This window comes from Epinephelus fuscoguttatus, linkage group LG7, assembly GCF_011397635.1.
Source record: "Epinephelus fuscoguttatus linkage group LG7, E.fuscoguttatus.final_Chr_v1".
In the NCBI taxonomy this organism is placed as follows: domain Eukaryota; kingdom Metazoa; phylum Chordata; class Actinopteri; order Perciformes; family Serranidae; genus Epinephelus; species Epinephelus fuscoguttatus.
In genome coordinates this window covers 19,842,758-19,866,314 of record NC_064758.1, presented here as the reverse complement: position 1 = coordinate 19,866,314, position 23,557 = coordinate 19,842,758, and the positions used below count along the sequence as shown (strand labels likewise).

At 41.0% G+C, this 23,557-nt stretch overlaps 3 protein-coding genes across 4 annotated transcripts; 2 read left to right on the top strand and 1 right to left on the bottom strand.

Annotated features, from left to right (window-relative positions):
* The first annotated feature begins 9,593 nt into the window (after positions 1 to 9,593).
* On the top strand, positions 9,594 to 14,155 carry ttll9 (tubulin tyrosine ligase-like family, member 9). Of its 2 annotated transcripts, none has more exons than XM_049580874.1 (14): positions 9,594 to 9,715; positions 10,036 to 10,082; positions 10,172 to 10,264; positions 10,353 to 10,464; positions 10,592 to 10,777; positions 11,321 to 11,389; positions 11,498 to 11,588; positions 11,737 to 11,777; positions 11,863 to 11,950; positions 12,191 to 12,249; positions 12,343 to 12,539; positions 12,995 to 13,108; positions 13,456 to 13,580; positions 13,737 to 14,155. In XM_049580874.1, exons 1-14 carry the CDS (start codon positions 9,701 to 9,703, stop codon positions 13,805 to 13,807), a joined length of 1,308 nt encoding a protein of 435 aa, XP_049436831.1. In that variant the 5' UTR covers positions 9,594 to 9,700; the 3' UTR covers positions 13,808 to 14,155. The 2 variants fall into 2 exon arrangements, with proteins under 2 accessions (XP_049436831.1, XP_049436832.1); XM_049580875.1 differs by lacking the exon at positions 9,594 to 9,715 and adding an exon at positions 9,848 to 9,899.
* Positions 14,156 to 15,148: 993 nt separating this feature from the next.
* Positions 15,149 to 19,017, bottom strand: fam217ba (family with sequence similarity 217 member Ba). The gene is made up of 4 exons (XM_049581326.1): positions 18,496 to 19,017; positions 18,289 to 18,388; positions 18,086 to 18,150; positions 15,149 to 17,979 (listed from the first exon to the last, which is right to left on the bottom strand). Exons 1-4 carry the CDS (start codon positions 18,600 to 18,602, stop codon positions 16,554 to 16,556), a joined length of 1,698 nt encoding a protein of 565 aa, XP_049437283.1. The 5' UTR covers positions 18,603 to 19,017; the 3' UTR covers positions 15,149 to 16,553.
* A 216-nt stretch (positions 19,018 to 19,233) lies between these two features.
* Positions 19,234 to 21,375, top strand: LOC125891806 (protein phosphatase 1 regulatory subunit 3D-like). Its single transcript, XM_049581327.1, has 2 exons — positions 19,234 to 19,496; positions 19,819 to 21,375. The coding sequence occupies exon 2, from the start codon at positions 19,847 to 19,849 to the stop codon at positions 20,756 to 20,758; it is 912 nt and encodes a 303-aa protein (XP_049437284.1). The 5' UTR covers positions 19,234 to 19,496; positions 19,819 to 19,846; the 3' UTR covers positions 20,759 to 21,375.
* Positions 21,376 to 23,557: the final 2,182 nt, after the last annotated feature.

Here is a 23,557-nt window from a genome sequence, read left to right as displayed (position 1 = left end):
GGTAAAGATGAGGGGCTGCCTCTCAAGTTCCTTAATGAAGGTACTTTTACCTAACATGCCCGGACAGTGGAGACCGAAGGGTCAGTGCTACAGAGAACTGTTTTGAGAACATGTAAAGGCTCTCATCATTTCTGAAGATAAACTCATGGAACAGTTTCCAAGGTTACAGGGTCGATCTATTATTACTTTCCGGCAGTTATGGTTTTTAGGTTTGTAACCCTTCTGATCTGGACAAAATCGCCCCAAGGCCATTGACACAGTGCTGCTGCCAAAAGGATTGGCAACAGTCCATCTGCAATATTACTTTGTTTGTTTTTAGGGAGAGCTATAGGCTATATGCAAAGTGTTTCAAATTTCTCATTAATCATGGTCAGATGATGTTTAAGCAGTTATGGTTAATTATTTTACTTGCATTTCTGTTTTAGTATTGTGCACATTGTTTTCTTAACTGTGGGAATATACAGTATAAGTTAATTTTGCTTTTAAATGGTGTCATAAAAAAATAAAATGTAATTGATATACTGTGGCAGGAAAATCTGTAGTTTATTAGAGGTCTCTGGGGGCTGGGCCTGTTTTTATAGTATAAATGGCTGTTGACTTTTAGTGTGATTGTCTTAAAGTTTTTTCAGTGACTAATTAGACTTTACAGAAAGCCAGAGTCTCTACAAATCTTCATCTGCATTTTGGGAACAAGGACAGAGACTCAGGGGAGTGACTATAGGCCTATTTCTTTCTTTCTTTCTTTCTTTCTTTCTTTCTTTCTTTCTTTCTTTCTTTCTTTTCATCCATAAGATTCCCAAATGTAGTTGTATGAGTTCCTGCTGAAGTTTCTCTTCATCATTACACTAATCTGCACAAAGGTCTGCAGTTGATCCTGGGGTGTTTTGCCTTTGGATTCAGATGTTGCCTTTCAACAGCTTTTGACAAAATAAGAGTCAATGCCAGTGAAACTTTCCATTGTGAGGCCGAACAATCTTAATTCATCAGTCAGCCAAAATGATCATCTGTGTTGAATTCTTTGGTTCAGGAATATGAAATCATCACTTGACAAGGACCTGGTAGTTCACAGAGGACTGGCATAGTGGACAGCGGAATTGGACTACCTGTCCCACAGATGAAGAACACTCCAGGATGCAGGCAGAGGTGTGCCAATTTCACAGGTTTTTGGACAGATGAGACAAAGATCATCTTGTTTCAGTATGATGACTGCATGGCCACACAGGCAGCTCCAAAACACCTCAAGCAGCCAGACATCCTACAGAGACGAGATCAGAGCCTTGACATCTTGGTGCCAGGACAACAACATTCATCTGAACATCAACAAAGCTAAGGAGCTAATTGTGTGCTGTGGGAAGCAAGAGGGAGAAGGACATGCCCTCATCTCCATCACAGGACTACAGTGGAGAGAGTCCCCAGTTTCAGGTTCCTCTGGGTTCAAATAAGATGTCTTGCAGTCATCACCGAGATTGCAAGACAACAGCTCTTCTTCCTCCCCAGGCTGAGGACGGTCAACATGTACCCCAGGATACTCTGCATCTTCTATAGATGCACCATCGAGAGTATCATGACAGGCTGCCTCACCACCTGCCCTCTACCCTAAGGCATGACATAAGGTGATGAAAACTGCCCAGCACATTAGGGTGGAACTGCCATCCATGAAGGTCTTCTACACCCAGCGGAGCAGGACGAAAGTTGAAAATATTATCAAAGACCCCAATCACCAGACACAGATGGTACCACAGCATCCAGTTTGGTGCCACCAGGCTCACGGACAGCTTTGGAGACGACTGCTTTCCTTTAAATGTTGTGCATATGATAAATTACCTGAACTTGAAGTTGAAGTGAAAAGCATGGGGGGATAAAAAGCTCATAATTCAGGGCACGCCTCCTCATCTCTCAGACATTAAGGAGGAGGAAGTCACCCTGCAGGACAATAACCCTCAGCACTGGCCACACAACCAATGTGTTTTTTAAGTCTAAACAATATTGACCAATCGCGCCCATCACCTGACTTCAATAAGATTTAGCATGTGTTTCTCTTACTTGAGGCCAGACAAGCTGACAAGCAAAAGAATATGAGGTGTTTCATGATATATGTGAGACATAGACCGCAAGGAGTCAGTGACTGATATGCACCCACATATAATGCCAATCAGATTACATAAGGAACCCCGCCCTGCCCGCCTCCTGGCACTACAGGACTGCAAGTTAAATTTTTAAAGGGACATTTACAACATCCTGAAACCCAAGAGGGTGTCTATAAAATGTTGGTCAAATTATTTTGAAGTTGTTTAAAATTCAATGTAACTCATTTTAACTGATCCAACCACTGTGGGATATGAGTTTGTGTATGCTGGCTGAGGGAATGATGGAGGCTGAATTGGAACGCCTGCAGGAATTTGTGTGAATATTGTGTACACATAGGAAAAGTGAAAAAAGGCCAACAGGAGGTTTTATGAGGGTGCACCTACAGTTCTCAGATCACTGTTATGAAAACAAACTTAACTCACTGAGCCTCCAACTCCAATTTCCTTTTACTCTGTGTTGCCTCCTGGGGCGGTCATTATATCAAACACTAGACTGCCATAAAAGACTGGAACAGAGGAAACCTGTAATATTCTTGTCTGACGATACTATTTCTCCATCTCATGTGGACATAATTATGCAAAGATTAACTGATAGCTGTAGCATGCAAATCCAAATTGAGATAAAATTTGAGATAAAAGTCTTTCCTGCTGAGTTTGAAGTATACATCCTCATACACACACACAGATAAACTTTAAACATAGAAAAGGCAAATGCACTGACATGAAACCGATACAAACTGTTATGGAAAGATTGTGGCTTTTATTTAGAAGATTTGGCCATGCTGTTTACCTTCTCATACAGCAAGTGTCCTGGATTTGTACTTTGCTACTGAGGCATCCAGTAAACCTAAATCTGTCTGACTCATGAATGCCCTCTGCTTTCTTCCCAAATTCCCCAAGGCCTGAGTTTTGTGCCATACCCCAATTCCCTGGCACATTCCCCAAGCTAGGAAAAAGAGAGAATTCCAGATAAATGGAGACCATATTCTGTTTTCTTTCTCCTGACCAGAGTTGTTGAGACAGAACACTTAAAGAAGATTGACCATGTGTGGGGAAGAGGTCACATGACACATGCATGCTTTCAAGGTATCATTCTTGTTGTTTCTGTGAGGAACCTAGTCCAGTGGATCTGATACTGCAGTGAGAATTCATATGATGAACAGATGGTTATTTACACTCAAAAATGTAAATGCACAGTAAAAACATTTCCATGGATACATTGGTTTGGCAAAACTGATCAAGGCAATAAAACAGATTGAGGTAAATAAAAGGCCTCATTTCATTAGATCTCACTCACGTTATTTTTTCATTTCATTGTGCAGCACATTTTACAACCTAAGTTTTTTAACCTCATGTTCATTAGTATTGCCATTATAAAAATCCTCTATACGTCTACCATGTTTTCCCAATAGGGAACTTCTGATATGTCATATGTCAGCGTATACACTCATGGATGGATTACTGAACGCGCTTACCAGGCACAGGGGCCCAAAGTGTCAGGGGATTCCCTGGCCTTCACTTGCAAAATCTCAAATGTCCAATTAATACATACCAACCAAGAAGAGACTCAAAATGATCACAAATAGATGCAAAGTAACTGCAAGAGACACAAAATAACTACAACTATGGGCTGGAGAACCACAAAAAGACACAAAATGACTAATAAGATATACAAAATGACCACAAAGAGACACAAAATGACTATGGAGAGACACAATACAACCACAAAGACACAAAATGATTACAAAGAAATTACAAAAAGACAAAACAACCACAATGACATGCAAAACGACAACAAAGAGACATAAAACAACAAAAGAGACACCAAATGACCTCAAGGACTACAAAAGACAAAACAACGACAGGGAGACACAAAATAACTACAAAGCTACTCATGCTCCCGAAAGTCACCAAAAGTAGATCAGGAGCCAGAGCCTTCAGCTATGGCTCCTCTCCTACGGAATCATTTTCCTGTTGCGGTCCGGGAGGCAGACACCGCCTCCACATTTAAGACTTTCCTCTTTGATAAAGCTTATAGTAAGGGCCGGCTCAGGCTTGCCCTGTACCAGCCCCTAGTTAGGCTGACTTAGGCCTAGTCTGCCAGGGGTCCTCCTATAATACACCGGGCACCTTCTCTCCTTCTCTCTCTCTCTCACTCTCATGTCCTTTTACTGCATCTCACTAACTCGGCCGTACTGCATGTCACTAACTCGGCTTCTTCTCCAGAGCCTTTGTGCTCCACTGTCTCTCAGGTTAATTTCTATCACAGCAGTGCCTGGATAGTGTGACGTGTGAGGTTGTCCTGCTGCTGTGGTCCTGCCAGATGCCTCCTGCTGCTGCTGTTATCATTAGTCACACTTCTACTGTTATTATACACATATGATTATTGTCACATATGTATACTATCAGATATTAATATATACTTTCAACATATTATACCACAATAGCCGGAATTACAATTAGAATATTATTACTTTCATTAATGTTGTTGTAAGCTATTACCGTTACCGTCTGTCCTGCATCCCTCTCTCTCTGTCTCTCTCTCTCTGTCTCTGTCTCTCTTTCTGTCTCATTGTGTCATATAGATTACTGTTAATTCATCATGTTGATCTGTTCTGTACGACATCTATTGCACGTCTGTCTGTCCTGGAAGAGGGATCCCTCCTCAGTTGCTCTTTTTTTCTTTTTGTTGCTCATTTTTTTCCCCCATTAAAGGTTTTTTTTTTTTTTTTTTTTAGTTTTTCCTTACCCGCTGCGAGGATCCTAAGGACAGAGGGATGTCGTATGCTGTCAAGCCCTGTGAGGCAAATTGTGATTTGTGATATTGGGCTTTATAAATAAAATTGATTGATTGATTGATACAAAGTAACACAAAACGTCCAAAAAAACCCCAAAATCCACAAAATTGTTTCAAAGAGACAAAAAAAAAATGACCTCAGTAACACACAGAAGTACGTCAACCAGCCCCAAACGACTACAGAAAGACACTGAACAACCTGAAGAGGACACAAAATGATCATAAACAGACACAAAACTACAAAAAGATGCAACAAACAGTCATTGCTCCTGGTGGGGCCCTTTGTATATCTGCGTTCAGGGGCCTATTGTCTCATTATTCACTCATGGAGATATGTCCACATTCTGCCTGGCAATTATCCACTCATGGAGATATGTCCACTGTCTGCCTGCCAACATCTGCTTGTAAAGTGTTGATTACCGCATAGCGGAGGGAAACTCTTTGCGGTGGATTCTCAGATATTCTGGGAGACGTGGGAATGTACTACATTTCAGGAGGATTCCAGCTACCACTCTGTCCTGTTTTTCTTGGCCTCTCCGTATGTTTTATCAGAAAACATTTAGGTTGTGCAGAACCTGGGGATTTGTGGAGTCATTACCCCCGGAGTGCTTTGGAGCTACTGAGGTAGGGAGCATAGAAACAATAAACAGGTGGCATTAACATCTCAGAGGCTGCAGAAGTGTAAGCCCATTGAAATTAACACGAGGAACTGAGATATAAAACAGCCCTTCACATTGATTAGGGGGAAAAAATCAAGCACAGCAAGGAAGTTGATTTCCACTGTGATACAGAGCCACTGTTCCATGAAAAGTTTTTTTTGTCAGTAGAAAAAGCCACACTACCTGTTCTGTATTTCTGCCCTTCCCCCTTAAAGACCAGGATCATGTTTATCACTTCCTGTATTTATCAGTTGGACATACTCAGTTAGATTAAATTAGAGGATACTACTGCACACAGACACTTGAAAACGCCGTTTATAAAGACAATAATTTTCTGACATTTTGTCAGTCATGTTCAAACTCTATTCTTTGTTGTTAAGTATACAGAGTGATGATACGCAGGATGGCACTGATCTGTCATGTGCCAATGGAAGGCTTGACCTCAAACTGTGCCATTTCCTTGTAAATTATAGTGTACAGATGGCATTTATCAACTCAGTGGTAATGGCTTCTTTTGCTCTTTTGTGCTTCAAAGCTTCATCCTTACTTACGTTTGCTTCCTTGACCTGATCTGTGACATACCAGGCATGTTTCCTCTTTATGTGGAGAGGTGCTTTCAACAGAAACATCTACGGCCGAGCTGAACTTTCCACCATATAGCACATCATTCCAAGGTGAGGATTATCGCTGTAAATCAGAGAGATGCCTCCATTATGAGTAACAGCTGATGCCCCTGGATACCACAGATTTCCTGCTTTGTGGTTGCCATTAAAGAGCAAATAGTTCACCGGGACTGATAATTATCATCTACTGGGAATTGTACGCCTTGCGGGATGCTTCACAGTAAGTGGTGATGTTGAGATTTATGCAAATCCCACACCATGGCAAAATCAGCATTGTCAAACTGAGCCAGTTATTGAGGGCTTTCTAAAGAAAAATCTAGATTTAAAATGACCACTTAAATAGGAAAATAAATTTGGAAGTTAATTTTAAACCCATGGGGTTAATCCTTTAAAAACAATTTGGATTCCAGGATACCGGTTTGTTTTTTTCATGTTGCATAAGAAACAAAACGTATTTGGTCAGCCAAAAAGATAAGCATAATAGGTGCAGCTACTACTGATATAAATTCTCTGAAGGGATGACTGCCAAACCATAAACATTTGCACAAGCACAAATGCAGGAAATCTGCCTCACAATAAAAACTTGCAGAGAGGTCGGCCTGATCGGCACCTATGGTTTAACTGATTATAGGGCTTAAGATACAGAGTTTTACAGAGGCTAGGTTCTGAAAGACAAAGGGGAGGGGGGAATTCTTAAGGACTAAACCACTGTCTCCCATGAAACATACAGCACTGAATTTGAACATGGAATTTGTAGAGGTGACGTAAATGTAAATTCCTGGCATTGAAAGCAATAGCATTTTAATGCAGGGATAAAGCAGTAACTTTACTATGTTGTGTTTAAGAACAAGGGCGTGGTGTTGTTGGCTGAAATCTCTTTCTTTCTGCAACATTAGAAATATCTGAATAACTGTGAGCAGCTGAGAAATGTCAACTTTTGGCTCAGATACATGAGTGACCTTTAAACACAAGTTTCTTTCCATCGTTAAGCTCTGATTTTATTGAATTTGTCACAGTAATTTTTCACTTATTTAAAGATAAGGTTTCAGGAAAACGTGATATAAATGTATTTGGATACTCCATCATTTATTAATCACCCACATGCCAAAGCTTGATATTTTGACTGATTGCTGCAATCACATTTTTGTTTATTCCATCCGACCATCATTAGATATGACATGCACAACTGATAGGAGATAGAAATTTTAGTTGAGATGCTTTAAAGATGCTTGTAGAGCTCCGCTGCAGCAAACATGATCAAAGGAAGAGTAAATTTTTTTTCTCTGATGCTTGCCCAAGCAGATTATGTTGATGAAATTTGAAAGAAACGGATGCCATCTTATAGCCAGCTGTTTTTGATATAGATACAGTATATCATCACTGCGCTGCCACATTTCTGTTCTTCATCTTTGCTATCATCAGAAATACTACCGAATTCCTATATGTTTGTAGAAAATCAGTTCTTCAATCATATGATTTGTTTCGTGTTTGCTGTTATTTTCATGAAATTACCCTTAAAAAGCAGTTGTTTCCCACAGCTCATATGCATAGGGAAGTTTTGAAACAGGATTCTGGCTCAGTTAGTAAAACGATCCTGTTATTACACTGAGAAGTTCTGGCTTATGTTCTTTACTTCTGCGGACACCTTGGTAGGTAGCCAAACCATATTCAATTTAAAGCCCTCTTAACTCTCACCTGTTGTGATTATTTATGTCAGAGTTAAAGTACACTTGATTGTTTGACTAGTGGTGGGTGGCTGAGGAAGAAAAAAAGGCACAGAAACAGCACAGGAGACAGTAATCTACCCATTTATTTGGCTTTGTTAAGGAATCTGACTCAGATGTAAGCTCCTTTTACAGAACTGACATCCAGCAGTTTAAAGCAATACATGTAATGTTTTTATGCACTGAGTATATATGGAACAGTTATTATGCTTCATCATTAAGAAAATGGAATAATCCTCTACCCTGTACCTCAACCCACCATTGTTTTATCACATAAACAGCAAACCAGAGGATTAACGAGACACGCACCAGCTAATTTCCTCCATGAAAGTAATGTACAACAAAATGAGGCCGGCCCCTGCCACTAAAAAAAACATAAATGATACAGGCCATTAATTATTAGCTAATATGTGAGGGGTTGAGTACACAGGACGGTGTGCCTTAGAGAGTTCTTTAACCTTCAGAGGTCAGAGGTCAAGTAACGATCCAGCACTGTCCACTCTACACTGTTGTTTTTCATAATATTCCTGTTACGGTAAATCTCTGGGTGCAGTCACTGGGCCATTTGTCTCTCATATGTTTTGTTATCTTAAATTACATACAGGAGTTCAATGTTCGCCACATAAATCTATAAATGTTGATGTTCTGTCTTTGTATTATGTTATTGGTGGAAAAAATATTTAGAAATATATATAAAAAATAAAAAAGGAAATGTAAAATAATGTTACTGTGTGAGTTGATATGACATTTACCATTTGATACTTTTGGTAATCGCATGGGTCTATCACATAGGCTGATGGGAATAAAGCAGTCACAGAATATTAACACATAAATCCAAGAGGGAGTGGAGTTGACAATCAACGTAATCTATGCATTTGCAAAGTTAAAACACGTTTGGTTCATTTTGGCCTCTTGCCGACTTAGAAATCCATTCACATATCTGAAACAAACAAACAAATTGAGGGGTTAAAATAGAAAATACACAAGGATTAGTAGAAAATAAGTAGATGTGTTGGTTGCTGTGTTAAGCGTGTAATATCTTGATCTGAAATTAAACTCTAATATCAATTTTAGACCAAAAGAAATCAACAGACAATTTGCCACAAATAAGGGACTATTCCTCTGGGTTAGCTGAGGTTTTGGCGCCACTTAGTGGTGATTTTATGGTAAAGGTGTGGGATGATGATGAGTGTAACGTTTTTGCATTTATATTATATGTTTATAAAGCCAGTACCTTTACTATTACAGGTAACTCACTACTATTAATGTAAACTCAAAGTTCTGATATTTGTAATACAATCTGATGGATTAAGACTAATTGCATAATATAAAACTGTAATAACTCTTTTTTGAAAATTGTAAAAAATAAAATGTCAACATAATTGAAGAAGCATATTGACCAAACCCACATCTGTCAAGTGAAAGAAAAATAATATGGGTTCACCCTTTTTTTTCTAAAATTGATAAAGGCTGTCGATATTTGTGTGAAACATGTTTTATTTTATTTATTATTTTATTATAATGAACGTATATATTGTTGTTGTCATATTTCTGTAATTCATCTTAAGAATTCTACATTATTTTAAAAAATAAGGAAACTACAAATTTGATTATATGTGGATTCCGAACTCTACGGAAAGCACATCAGGACATTCCCTTTGTCGCTCGATGATGTGGTTACCATGACAACGGCTGTCAAACTCTGCTAGGACTAACTAGCTTAACTGCTAACTGGATGCTACTTACGCATACGTTAATATAACGCTAGTGTACTATCCTATTTTTCTAAAATTACATAGCGTGCGCCTCTATGTCAAAGTATAAGGTAAACAGGAAGCACCGTGTACACATTTTGTTGACTCGTAGGCTTTTTTACTGACAAAATAACACTCTGCCCTAGCTTAGTTTGTTAGTAAAGTTCCAGTTAGCATGAATGCGTACCCCTAAGTTAATTAAGAGTAGTGCTGGGTTGTATTTAAGACTACATATAACTGTTTAAAAGGAATAAGGTAGTGGTTTTAGGGTTAACAAACGCTAACGTTAGCTGTTGGCAAACCAGGAAAATTGCAGGTGTAAAGTGTATAATTAAATATTGTATCCTAAACTATGGGGCTAAATGTTGTTTTGCTGTCTTCGCCATTGCAGACTTCCGGATACAAAGGCTCATATGACTACAACAAAAGTGAGGAGCGGTGAGTGTTGTTTGTAAGTTGGTCACAAATGAACAGCTGTTAACTAGTACTGTTAACAGACTACTGACTATGTTACAATGTCTGCTCAGGGAGGGAAGAAGCTGTGTGCGTTACAAATGTGGCCTGCTGAACACCATACAGGATGTCCTGCGCCAAAGGCCAGGTTGGATTGAAGTCAAAGAGTGAGTAACTCTGACTATTCATCATCATTATAACAGCCCCTCTGTCATATTTGTGGCTTGAATCTGGTATCTGCTCTTTCTCTCACAGTGAAGGAGAGTGGGACTTTAACTGGTGTGATGTGGGCTGGCTCAGGGAGAACTTTGATCATTCCTACATGGAGGAACATGTAAGGATAAACCACTTTCGCAACCATTATGAGGTAAGGCAGCATCTGTCTAGCTTCAAGACTGTACACTGGAGTTTTTAACAGTAATAATCATATATCATTCATATCATCAAAAGTCATGTAGTATTTTAATGTGTTTCTGTGTGTCTATGTTTTACAGCTGACTCGCAAGAACCTCATGGTGAAAAACCTCAAAAGATACCGGAAAACTCTCGAAAAGGATGTTGGCCGCATGGAGGCAGCCAAATGTGACTTTTTCCCCTGCACCTTTGCACTGCCCAGCGAATATCATCTCTTTGTAGAGGAATTCAAAAGAAACCCTGGCAGCACTTGGATCATGAAGCCGGTTAGCTAAAGCAGACCATAGGCGTAATGCAGTGCCATAAAATTGTTGATGTAGTATTTGGATGACCTCAGAAGCTAAAGTTAAAGGGGAACACCACCTAAATAAATAATTCCAGTTTGTTATTCCAGTAGCCGTGGAAGGTTAATTCAATATTTGCTTTTTTATACCCAAATGAGCTTTATTCTATTGCAATGTTTTCAGTCATGAAACTGAAAATGTACTCGTATACTCAGAACATTCCCCTGGGTGTTCTCGGTGTCATCAATAACATCTTTCCTAATTTATTACCTGTGGAGCAGCTCCAGACTTTATACCTGATGGCATCACAAATTTGAGTTTTAGCACTCATATTTTTGGATCTAGGACAGAGTTATTCATGTTTACTAATATGTTTGGACTGTGTTAGATCATAATATCAACATATATATATATATATATATATATATATATATATATATATATATATTTTAATTGTATGGTTCTCCTTTAAGTTAGAACCCAATTACATTTCAGTCATGAAAATTAACTGGTATTTTCATTTAGGTAGCAAAATCTCAAGGGAAAGGCATTTTCCTGTTCAGGAAACTGAAAGACATCATGGACTGGAAGAAGGTAATGTGTTTATTTCGTCAAGCAATTGGGTGCAAATTAAAAAACCTAAAAACAGAAATTCTGCCTGCACACCCACATGTTCAGATTAATAACTGTGTGTTTACACAGGATGGCACCCGCTCAGAGGAACAGAAGGATGCAGCTCAAGTGGAAAGCTATGTGGCACAGCGCTATATAGAGAACCCCTACCTAATTAATGGTAATAAACTGAATTTCAAAAAATATATGTTTAATTTAAAAACCATCCAATGTGCTAACAAATAATTAACAAAAATAAAAATATACAAATTTTGAATTAATGAGAAAATAGAATTACATATGTCTCTGCTTGCTTTTTGTCTCCACAGGCAGGAAATTTGATCTGAGGGTCTATGTGCTGGTCACATCCGTACGTACTGGACCTTATACATCACAGTGTTTTATATAAAGTGTACGTGTGAATCAGCGTTTGTGCATGTGTGTTTGTGTTTCAGTATGTTCCCTTAAAGGCCTGGCTGTATCGAGATGGCTTTGGCCGCTTCTCAAGCACCCGCTTCTCCCTCAGCAGTATTGATGACAAGTGTATCCTTTTCTTTCTCTCTGCTCATTTGAATACACTCGTGTTATTCTGTTTCTGAGTCATGCCTTAACAAGTTGAGCCTTTGTCTAATGAAATATTCAAGCAAAGTCAGTTTTAAATAGCCCGGTTTGACCCAATTTCTGAGGCTGTTGTTCCTAATTCTGTCCCTTTCATCCACATCCCCATGGAAAGCATGATTACGTCACTTAAGTTCCCAAACTCTACTTAATGCCACTCTTTAGATATGCACCTCACGAATGTGGCTGTTCAGAAAACAGCGCCAGACTATGATCCTGAAAAGGTGTGTAATTCAATAACCTCAGAGAATGGGTCAAAGATTGTATCGCTGCATATTTTCAACCAATTCTATCTCCTCTTTAATCCTCCTAAACAGGGATGTAAGTGGCAGATGCAACAGCTTCGAAGATACCTGACTGCAAAGCACGGCAGAGAGACGGTAGAGTCCCTGTTTAAAGAGATGGATAACATCTTTGTCCGCAGTCTACAGAGTGTACAGAAGGTCATTATAAATGACAAACACTGCTTTGAGCTCTACGGGTACGACATTCTACTGGATCAGAACCTCAAACCGTAAGTGCTCCTACAGTCATACACTGCAAGCATAGCAAAAATGCATCATCGCCCACAAATATCCACTACTTGCAATCATGCACTAAGGCACGCATGCTCACAATGAAGCAAAGACAAGCACATGTACAGACAAGTAAACAGGGCACAGGGTTTACTTGCAATCCTGAATGCTTGAGAACAAAGCAGTAAATCTGCTAGTGTTAGACTGAATAAATAAACATGTACGAATAACACCATAAATCTGCACAGTGTATCTCAACAGTTGGCAGGTGTGATGTAATCCTGCTGTAAATTATAAAACACAGAAATGACAGTGCCTCTCTCCAGTGCACATATTGCTTGTACTCACCTAACAATCCAGTTGTGGATGTGGATGTGCTCTTGAGTCGGTGTAATGCCCACTCAAAAGGCTAAGTACATGTTTGGTGAATGTCATCACCTCCGTCTTTTTGCAGGTGGCTAATTGAAGTGAACGCCTCTCCGTCGCACACACCCAGTAGTCAAGAGGATTACGAGATGAAGTGCCGGCTGCTGGAAGACACATTGAACGTGATTGATATGGAGGGAAGGTAAAGGCGTCTCTGTCACTGTGTGTTTGCATTTTTGTCATCAGGGAACAAGATGCAAGAGCTCTCTGCCCCTCCATTCATTATAGACGTCACATTCTTAATTGATATTCACCACTCTATACAAATTGTGAAGTATAATCTTGGGTTATGGTATATTTGAAAGTAATAACCATGGGTGGGAAGATGTACTTTAACAGATTGTGTTATTGCTACAATAAACAATTTGCTACAGTCCCCCTCATATCACAAGGTGAGTGCTGTACAACAGCTGATAAGATGACTCCCTTTTATCTTTTGCCACCATGCTGCTGTTGCGTTCTAATTAACTGTGTGTTTTTTCTCATTAGGCTGACTGGCAAGGAGAAGAGGGTGGGTGGCTATGATCTCATGTGGAACGATGGGCCCGTCTATAGAGAGGATGTCAACCTAGAAACAATTGGCGGTTCGTGTTTCACTGCCAACACGCACTTAGGTAACCTGCATTGTTAATGCAAACTTATTGAGATGTAAAACAGGTGCATGTGCAACAGTACATGTAAATAAGACTATGGAAATAAACGTGGAAACACCTTTATTGTTTTATCTTTAATAACTGCAACAAATGTATGGTGTACATGTTCTGTTGCAGGGTGTGTAAACGACAGAGAGAAGCAGCTTCGCCGGCTTCTGAAACCATTTCCAGGCCAGAAGAGGATGTAAAACACCCATCATTTTTATGTCCTACTATTATAGTAATTTGTATGTGTATATGTGCCTGGGGGAGGGCAGTGAATACAAATAACTGAAAAACATAAGTAATAATTCATACAAAATGAGCTTTCTGTGCACCTAGGATGAAATCTGAATATGCAAATGAATGAAAACCACATTTGTAAAACTACAGAAAACAGTGTAGTGCTTTCATTTACAGAGTTAAAATGCCGGTGTGTAGGATTTAGGGGAATTTATTGGCAGAAATGGTAATATAATAGTCATAACTATTTTCCCATTGGTTTGAATTCACCTGAAAATAACAATTCATTACCATCTACATACAGAACAGGTCCTCTCCCACAGAGTACGTCATGTTGTTCTACAGTAGCCCAGAACAGACAACCCAAACACGGGCTCTAGATAGGGCCATCCATGTTTTATGCATTGGCAACCGTAGTTCTACAGGCTAGGCACACAGGAGATATTTCAGTTCTGCAACGTCACCACTAGATGCCACTAAATCCTACACACTGGACCTCTAATACCTTTCTTCCATTGTCACTCTTGGCTGTGCTGAGTAAAGCCATGTTGCTGATTTGTGTTTCAACTGCAAGTTAAGACTGGCCACGCCAAGCTGCACCAGAGATGGACCTTCTCTGAAGTAGATCCAAAAGCTGGGCCCTCGACAACCTCCATTCTCCCCCCGCACAAACAAGCGTGTGTGTTGTGAGACTCTAGTCACCTCTGTCTGCAGGTGACCAGAGAGGAAGGCGTTTTTCAAAGTCTCCGTGTTCAACTTTCAGTACTTTTGTAGCTTCTAACTGAATCTATGTGGTTCGGAGTTTCTCTCCTAGGGAATGAAATGCGTTACTGCATGTCACTGTCACTTCATTTTTATCTTTGCTAGTGCCTTTTCTTTAATAAAGACAGGTCTAATAATACAGCAGGGAGGAAGAGAAAAATCAGAAACAGCCACAGTGAGATGTTGATGAAGAGCTGCAGACAACAGACTCTTACTGCACCTCTGCAAACAGCTCACCTCCAACAGGTAAACTTTCTTTACCTGTCCTGCTGTGTGATGGAAAAACACATGCAACAAAATTAACAGGACTTAAGTCATGTATCAGAGTGCTGCCTTTAAACATCATCGCTCAAGACAAGCCATCATGAGACTAAGACACACCTTCACGAATGTCGTCCCATTGTAATAGAAATGCACATCCCTGCTGTGCTGGGACCAAGCAAATCCAAGCCAGCACATGACTGTCGAAAAGGGGTATAAGGCTGGTTAAGTTTGGGATAGCGTCTCCAAAGAATAACCAGTAGGTCAATATCTCTTGAGTGCAAAACATTTATTTCTATGCCTTACAAATACTTGCATTCAACATTGAGAAAATACATACCACAATCTTTCTGCGTGCGTGTCGACATAATGTACATTTTTATAATAACACCGCCCCTCCTGGCCCCTTATCTATGGCTTTGATACTTTACAGGATTATTAAGAGGTGCAATCTGAATACATATCACATTATTTACACTGATGTAGTGTTTCCACAAATCAAGTGCACATGGTAAATCACAACAAACAGATAAAGACACTCTAATGTAAACACAATCTTCTAAAGACTTCAAGTATGCAGTGTGATATGGAGGTGATATGTATGACATTACCAGCGTTAACAGCTATGTTGTGTTGGAATTCCATTGAATCACAGGGATGGCCAATGGTACAGCACAGAGGACATTAAGTTACATTCAGCTCTTTGACTAAATATTTTTGTTTTTGTGCGTGACGATGTAAACAGAATAATGACAATGATGATTACAAGTCAACCACGACACTTTTCATAAATATAACTATGGTATATAAAATTTGGAAAAATATGCATTTACATTCGTAGCAAACATTACACTGTCTTCAATGATAGAAAGAGCTCAGCTCTATGCAAAATACAGTATATTATCATAGACTACAATTCAAGCTGTTCAAACATGAAAAGCCCTTGGAACCAAAAATGTTAAACCATTGCACAGATATATGTCAAACAAATTACATCACTGCAGTACACCACCAGTTATTGTGCCTCCTTCTTCTCAGCCAAAAGATGCTTTAACAGAACATATGTCTCAAAAACATGAGGCACCAAAGAAAATATAAAATGCAACATCGAGTAAAGTAAGAGCATTGAAAACAAATACATTCCAACATCACAGACTCCACTAGTAACGGCTATGGTTGTATTGGCTGACTAAAATGTAATGATCTCTGTCAAACTTCACGATGGTTTACTTATGCTGAAAGCTGTCCAGTGGTAGAGTAGATGCTTATTTTATGCCTATTAGTAGTATACTGAGAGATGATGATGTGCAGTGCAGCAGAGTTCAATTTACATAAAAGCTGTGTTTAAATCCTAGTAGTGCTCCAGGTCATAACGAGCCTCCTGTCAAAACACAGTCTAACATTATGACTGTATACCTACTGTACATTTGAGATGAAATACAGCGTGTAGAATTCTGTTCTATTTAAGTGTCATATTTTTAAATCATTGCTGTTTTTATCTCTACTCTAGCTGCTCAACCTGTTGTTAGTTGTGACCTTTTGAAGGCAGTATGCCACTGACTGATTTAGACCGCTGTACAACAGTTACAACATGTTAGTATTACACAGAGTACACAGAAAGCAGGCATAGGTTCAAGCTCCTGTACCAGGTAATCGCTAATAAAGCAGTATACTGTAGGTTTATAGGGGTTACTTCGCAACAAAGTGCACATTTTTTGTTTTGCCATTCTGCTTATTACCAAGTGGAGCTTTGGAGAGAGACTGCGGCTCTTTAGCTGCTCTCTTCATGGCAGTTTTCGAGGCTTGACCCACCGCCTCCATCCTCTGCCAGTCCTTCTCTACCCTCTTGGAGGTGATGACCTCTCTCTTACTCGCAGCAAAGACCCGTTTCTCTGCACCAGCTGTTTTACTCCCACAAGGCTCCTTTTTCACATCTGTCTCAGAGTTAGCTCTGATTCGGCTTTTTCTCACTTGACCTCTGCTGTTTGCGTTAGTTCCAGATTCCTGTTGTTGCTTTCGGGCGTTGCCTGCGGCCTGCATGTGCCTGAGGTGACTCCTTCCAGCTGAGGGGCTAACTGGGGTCTGGGCTCCTCCACCTTGTCCTCCAGGGCTCCGGCCTTCTGTTGAGGTCGCCCGGGTCTCGCTGCTGCTCCTCTTTGCTGGTGCTCCAGGTTTGGCTCTGCGCTCAAGCAGCGGGCTGAGCCTTGAGTGACGCTGGTAGGCATAGGCAGAGCAGCTTCCATTGCACAACGGGTAGCGAATGTGACAGTGAGGGCAAACTGGAAAGCGGGAGTGCTGTTGCTGGGTTGAAGCAGGGGATGGGGGGTTGTTGACAGGTGCAAATGGGAAGGCTCGCTGGCTGTGCCGCAGCCCTTTAGGGGAGTTGAGTCGGGATGGTGGAGCTGTGTGAGGCCTGGGGGGGTGAGCGGTGGTGGCAGAAGGGAAGCCCTGTGGCCTTGAGCGAGTCCCAGGCGGACGGCTGCTCTCCGCTTGCACTGTTTGGATCTGGAGCCACTCCAGCTGCAGCAGCCTCTCCAGGTACTTCTCCAAGTGGCCTACAGGCTTGGGCCGGGGGGCCCCACGGCCCTCCGTGTGAAGAAACACCGCCAGCTGTCTCAGGCTCCAGCTATTGAAGGGAGGAGGCAGAAAGTCTGGGTAGCTGTAGCTGGGTTTCTCACTCTCATCCTCATCACACACAGCCCCATGTGGTCCTGGGAAGTCCGGCGGAAAGTCATTAGTGTTGATGACCTCTGCCCGGAGGTTAAGGTGAGGAGGGGTGCAGGGGGTGCAGGGAGAGGGCAGCACAGGCAGCCTCTCAGAGTCTGACAGATCACTGGCACTGTCAGTGTCATCATCCTTCTGGTTGTACTGCTGCTGTAGCGCCTCAGGGGTGGGGGCTGGGGAGCGTGTAAGGGGCTGTGATGGCGTGTGTCGCAGCCCTGATATTGGGGAGAGAGGCAGGGAGAGGGCTCGCCGATTTTTCCCCATCCCCCCACGATTCGGGTGTAGCTCGTTGCTGCACTGTGACACCCGTTTATTTTCGCGCTGCTCCTCTTTCCTGTGCACGGATAAATGTTTGCGAAGCTGAGGTCTCAAATCTCCATCTTCTTCAGGGCTGTAAGGAGACAGATGAGTGTTAGGAAAAGCTGGTGGGGATTTAGGGATTTACTGTACTTGAAGGGAAGCAGTCAGTGAGAATGCAAACTCCTCATCAGACATACCTGGAGAGTTTGCTTGTGTTGCGTGTGGAGCCAGATTTGACCCTGCCACCTTTTGACTGTGCACCCTGAAAGACAATCAATACGGAAATTGATTATTCATGTCTTGAGTTCTGTGAAGCAACACATGCTGCATCACTGTCTTCTCCTGTGACCATGATGTTGACATTGTCTCTCTTTAATTGACCGTGATGGCATTCACTCACCTTCTGCACTGCTGTCACTGTGTCCTTATCCTGACCTGGGCTGGGGAGGCCATTTTTCATCTGGCCCACTGCTTTCTTCATCTTGTTACCTTTCTTTGAACTGTGGAAACATGATAATGTGTTGTCAGGCTCGCCTCTTATCCACATGAGACAAAACATAACAAATTTGATTTAGCCTTGGATGTGTGACATTAAAATGAGGCCCACCTGGTTACTGGCCCGCTGTTTTCAGTGTATTTTACCCGAATCTTCTCTTTGGAAACGACGCGTTTCAGTGTCGTGGATGCTGTGCGCTCCTGCATGATGGGCCCCATGGTGCAGGTCGCCAGAGGGGATTGTTGTTTCGACTCCAGCACAATCAGACGACACGGTAGCTAAAGAACCCAACCGACATCTCGGATCAGATATTCTATCCTGAGAATGAGGCTAAAAACACCCATTTTCTCAAAAGTGCTGCAATGCATCATGCGCAGATGTCGACAGTCGTTGCAGGTTAAACGCGTCCTTCTCTGTTGCCGTCGTCTCGCCTCTCTGGTGAATTAAAATTCCGGCAGTTATTTTCAATGACGAGGTGACAGCAGACGTGTCTCCTTTTCGACTGTCATCCTGTTCGCCATTAAAAATGCAAGGCGGTCAAACGGCGCATACGCTTTGTTTGGCTCGCCGTCCCAGTCAGATAGGTTTGTTTACCTGCTGCTTACTGGCTCACCGCTTGTGTCGGAGTGGGCTCAGCGGTGCATCATGGGACTTGGAGTAAAACATACCAGTGGCTCTTTATAACGTAATCCGCAAACACTCTTAAATAATGCAACTTCATATTGATAAATAATGTTAAAGGCATGTGTCGAAGAAGCCAACACGGTGTTTGCGAAAACAAGCTAAAAACAATGCACTCAAACGCAACTGCTCATCTCAAATCACTCAATCTCCCATGTAACGTCTGGGCTGTCTGGTCCGTTTCAAGCTTCCTGTTAACTGCGCTCTCGTTAGCCGATCTCCATCGAGGACACGACACAATCATGCATGTGTCTTTTGGAGTTGTGAAGCTGGTTACTAGTTACAGATCGGGTTACGTGATTGTGGCCTATAGCGGAGACCCCGTGACGCACGGAAACGCGCAGCTCTAATAAATACTACTTCAAATGGAGGATCTAGCTTGGGCTACACCCTGCAGCTTAGGTGTAACTAACGCTCCATTTCTTTACATGGTGAGGTGATGTCAATGTCTAATATTCTGGAAGCGTATTAAAGGCAGTTTGTGTAACACTGTATGTGTGCATAGAGAGGACGGAATCGGCTGTGTGCATTTACGCACATACTCTCAGAGAACACGCCCACTTTATATGCTGCTGTGTTTATGTTTTGTTAATTCACAAAAAATTGCTGTTCTTTTAAAATTTGTATCACAATATCACACATTTTTATGTAAAAAAGAGTACACTGGTGTTATAACTGGGTCATTGTGCTTTAGGTAAGAGTGTTTAAGGGATGAAAGCAACCTGATACTATGTTTCACAACTTTCTTTGCAGGTGTGCAGGACAGCTGTTCCCACAGAACATGGATAAAGGGTGGTTCATTGGACATGAGAGGATTCCCCCTGCAAAGGAGGAGGCGTCCAGCTCATGCAGCAGTGTCTCAAGACCCCGTATGATTATTAACCTGACTCAAATGCTTCAAGCTGACAAACCTAATGCAGTCAAGAAGCCAGTTCCAATCCGCCCCCCAAGCCCCAGAGTCTCTGTGCCAAAGGAACAAGAGTTCCGCCGCAGTCTCTCCTGTGAACCCATACCTAAACCCATCATCCGACAACGGTCACACTCTCTGCCTTCCACCACACACAAGAAATGTAGAAATGTTGGCGTACGATTTGTTGACTCTTTGGGGCTCGACCTGGAGGACGTCAAGCTTTTTAAATCTGGAGAGGATCCATTTATACCACATCATGTTGCCTTCAGATTGCTGATGGATGCAGAGTTGGCAGATGGAAAGCATCTTGAGATATCTTTGCCATACTTGAAGCCGGTTTTTAATCAACAACCCGGTGACCAGGAAGGATTCCTGCATCGCCTCCATGCGCAGAAAGTGTGTCTGGAAAGAGTCTTGTGTTTTGAGCTGGGTGTCATGGGAATCACCCAGGTCATGAACTTGGACTTTGAGAAAGATGTCACAGCCCGCTATTCGTTTACAGACTGGAAGAGCTGCTCAGAAACTAAAGCTTCTTGGGTGTCCACCATCACCAAGACCTGGGAAGGAGGAGGGGGCCAGTTCAGTTGTGATACATTTCGTTTCCACCTGCCTGTTCCTCCATTCCTACAGCCAGGGGCAGTGTTGCAGTTTGCCATCCGATACACAGTCTGTGGGGCTGAATACTGGGACAACAATGATGGAGAGAATTATAAGTTAGTCTGCCATAACTACAAGCTCGCTGTGCCCAAAGAATGCGAGGACAGCATGGTGCACTTCATTTAAGACGCTTACTAAAAAGGATGTTGACTAAAAAAGGGTAGATGAGGCCTATTTAGAGCACTTTATGACAGTTGTCAGAAAGACCAATTAAATATGCAGAACTTCATTGTGATATAAAATGTTGATTTTGTTAGACTAACAAAAGATTTCTTTGAAGCAAGATTCAAGGTAAACTGTCAACTCTACAGACGTAGCCAGTGTCAGCAACACAAACCCTAATGTGCTTCTACCTGATGCCAACTTTGGTGCCATTATCTTACTTTTGTGTTATCTTTCTTGTAAATTGCACTCTGTGAGTTGATTTTCCTGGCTACTTTAAAAAATGCACTTTAAGTGGGCACATCAAATGGAAGTAACACCCACGAATGTTGCATAAATATTCAGTGAAATTAATGCACTTAAGTCCACTGTTGGGTAACTGACCCTAAACTAGGTTTATACAAAGCAGGAATTTGGTCTGCTGAACCATTTTGCTCTGTATTCAGAGTTTATTTTTGAGTCAAATGTTGTCAAACCAAATGCCACAACCACGCAATAGATACAATTTTGATGAATCAGAAAATAATGCGTATTTTGTTTAACAATAAAGCACAATTCCACAAAATGTTCAGCTTTATTATCATTATTTAACGTTATAGTAGTGTCATTTATATTCTTATTTGAAGTTCTACCTGCTCTCCTGGCTATCTTCTACCCACTTCTGTGACTCAGTAGGGTTTCTCATAGCTTTCACTTAGTCTTCCTGAAAAAATGTTCTAAATATAATGTATACTTAAGCAATATCACACGAGAGGGACTGATGTTGTACTGTGATATCGTCACGGCTGTGATTCGGTCGTAGGCACGAGGCCGCAGGCAACACCACAAGCTCGAGTGTGATATTGCTTTTATACAACAGTTCAACAGTTAAATAAGCAAGGCTGATTAAGAAATGCTGAAAAATGAGGACAAAATAGATAATTTAAGCATTTTATTTGTCTTCCGCCAACAAAAATAGTTCCCTCAGGACTCCGCTGTCACCGTTGCTATGTAACGCAGACATGGTGCGCCAGGCACTTACTCTTTATACACATTTATCTGCACGTTTCCATTAATTGTGCAGCTAGTGAAATAAGTCTGTGGTGACTGCATGGTGGACTGTCACTTCACAGGCACAACCAACTCTGCCTTCTGATCTGACAGTATGTTGCTTTTCTCCAAGTCATTGAGCTCCGCTGATGAAACACAGACAAACCTGGATGTGTGCTCAGATGGATTCAGCTTCTCCTCTCCCTCATCTTCCTCTGATGACCATTCATAGTTCAATTCAAAACTTATTTTAGGAAATAAATCCATATTTTTGGCTGTTTGACAGTGGATGAATTAATTAGCCTACAACGCAACTGCTGATCTGACACTAACCGTCAGTTTTGATTTGATTGTTGATTGCAATCAGCTGTGAGGCGGAGTGATATATACACAGTGAAATAACCGTGATGTTGTACTCCAATATCATCACGGTTTTACTGTCTCTCGGCCAATCAGATTGCAGGGCCGGAACTAACTGTTGTATAATTAGTGACAAAGTACTCTAAAACATAGGTTTTTTTGCTTGTTTTCCACTAATATAAATATGGTTATCACCACATGTACTTACTGTAACAAGAACAGTTCTCAAGAAGTGTAAAGACTCATGGGAAATGTAGTGACTGAATACTAACAAAATAATTGTTGTTTCATCATTAAGAAAATTGGGACTTGCTCTTAATGTACTCTCCAGCACAGTTGCTCACTGGACAGTTACCTGCTTCATATAAAGTACACACAGAAACCCTGACAGACATGTTTCAACCAGGTTTCACCTTTAAGAGAAAGACCGGTGAAGTTAGAAGCAGTTATCTTTAAGCTAACGTTTCTTTTCCCAGGGCAAACTATGGAGTCGTAAAGCCATTAATGGGACAATATTTTGAACATTAGTTAGTTATAAGTAACATTGGAACAGTTAAGGTAAAATTTTGTGTAGAACGGAAATGTTAGATACAAGTTCTGACAAATGTGATAAGGTCAGCTATTCACTGGTTAGCTAGCTAATGTAAGTTAACGTACCATATCTTGTTAACGTTAAGTTAACAATTCGAAAATCCCATCTACTAAGCCAGTTATGGAGTGTTAAATCAACTGCCTATTGATAGACAGACTGCCTAATTAGGTTAATAACTAACATACCCAATTTTTAAGTAATATTTATACCGGACCAATCTGATTGTATTTCCCATCTTAGCTGAGCAACATTAAGTTCTATGTAAAATGAGGTAAAGGCCTGTCCCTTATAAGCCTGTTGAGGGATTTAAGCAAATAATAGTTTAGTAATTTAGTACAAAAGATAACGCTGTAACTCTTAAGTAATTACTTTATTTTGTGGGATGTTACCCTTGAGTTTCTATGGTTGTTCTACAAATAGGAGAGTATTAAATTCTCCACACACTAGTGTAAAAATTGCAATTTTGAGGGTATCAAATCAGGTAGTCTTTTGAGACAAAAAGTATTGTGGGAACAGATTAAGCTGGACCATAGGGAAGACTAGGGTAAGTTGAGCCAAAGGGTAAGTTGAGCCACCCCTTGTTGCTAGGAAACTGTAAATAAAATTGAGCATGTGACCAAATATTTAGGAGGAAGCCATCATTTTATGGAGTCTGTGAAGGAAAGAACCACATGAGTTAAGTGGTTAAAGATTTATGTCCTAAAAAGCATTTCTCACTCATGAAAGTGAATTTAGTCTATCATAAGTTTCATGGGGATTGTGTTTAGACCAAAATAGATCAT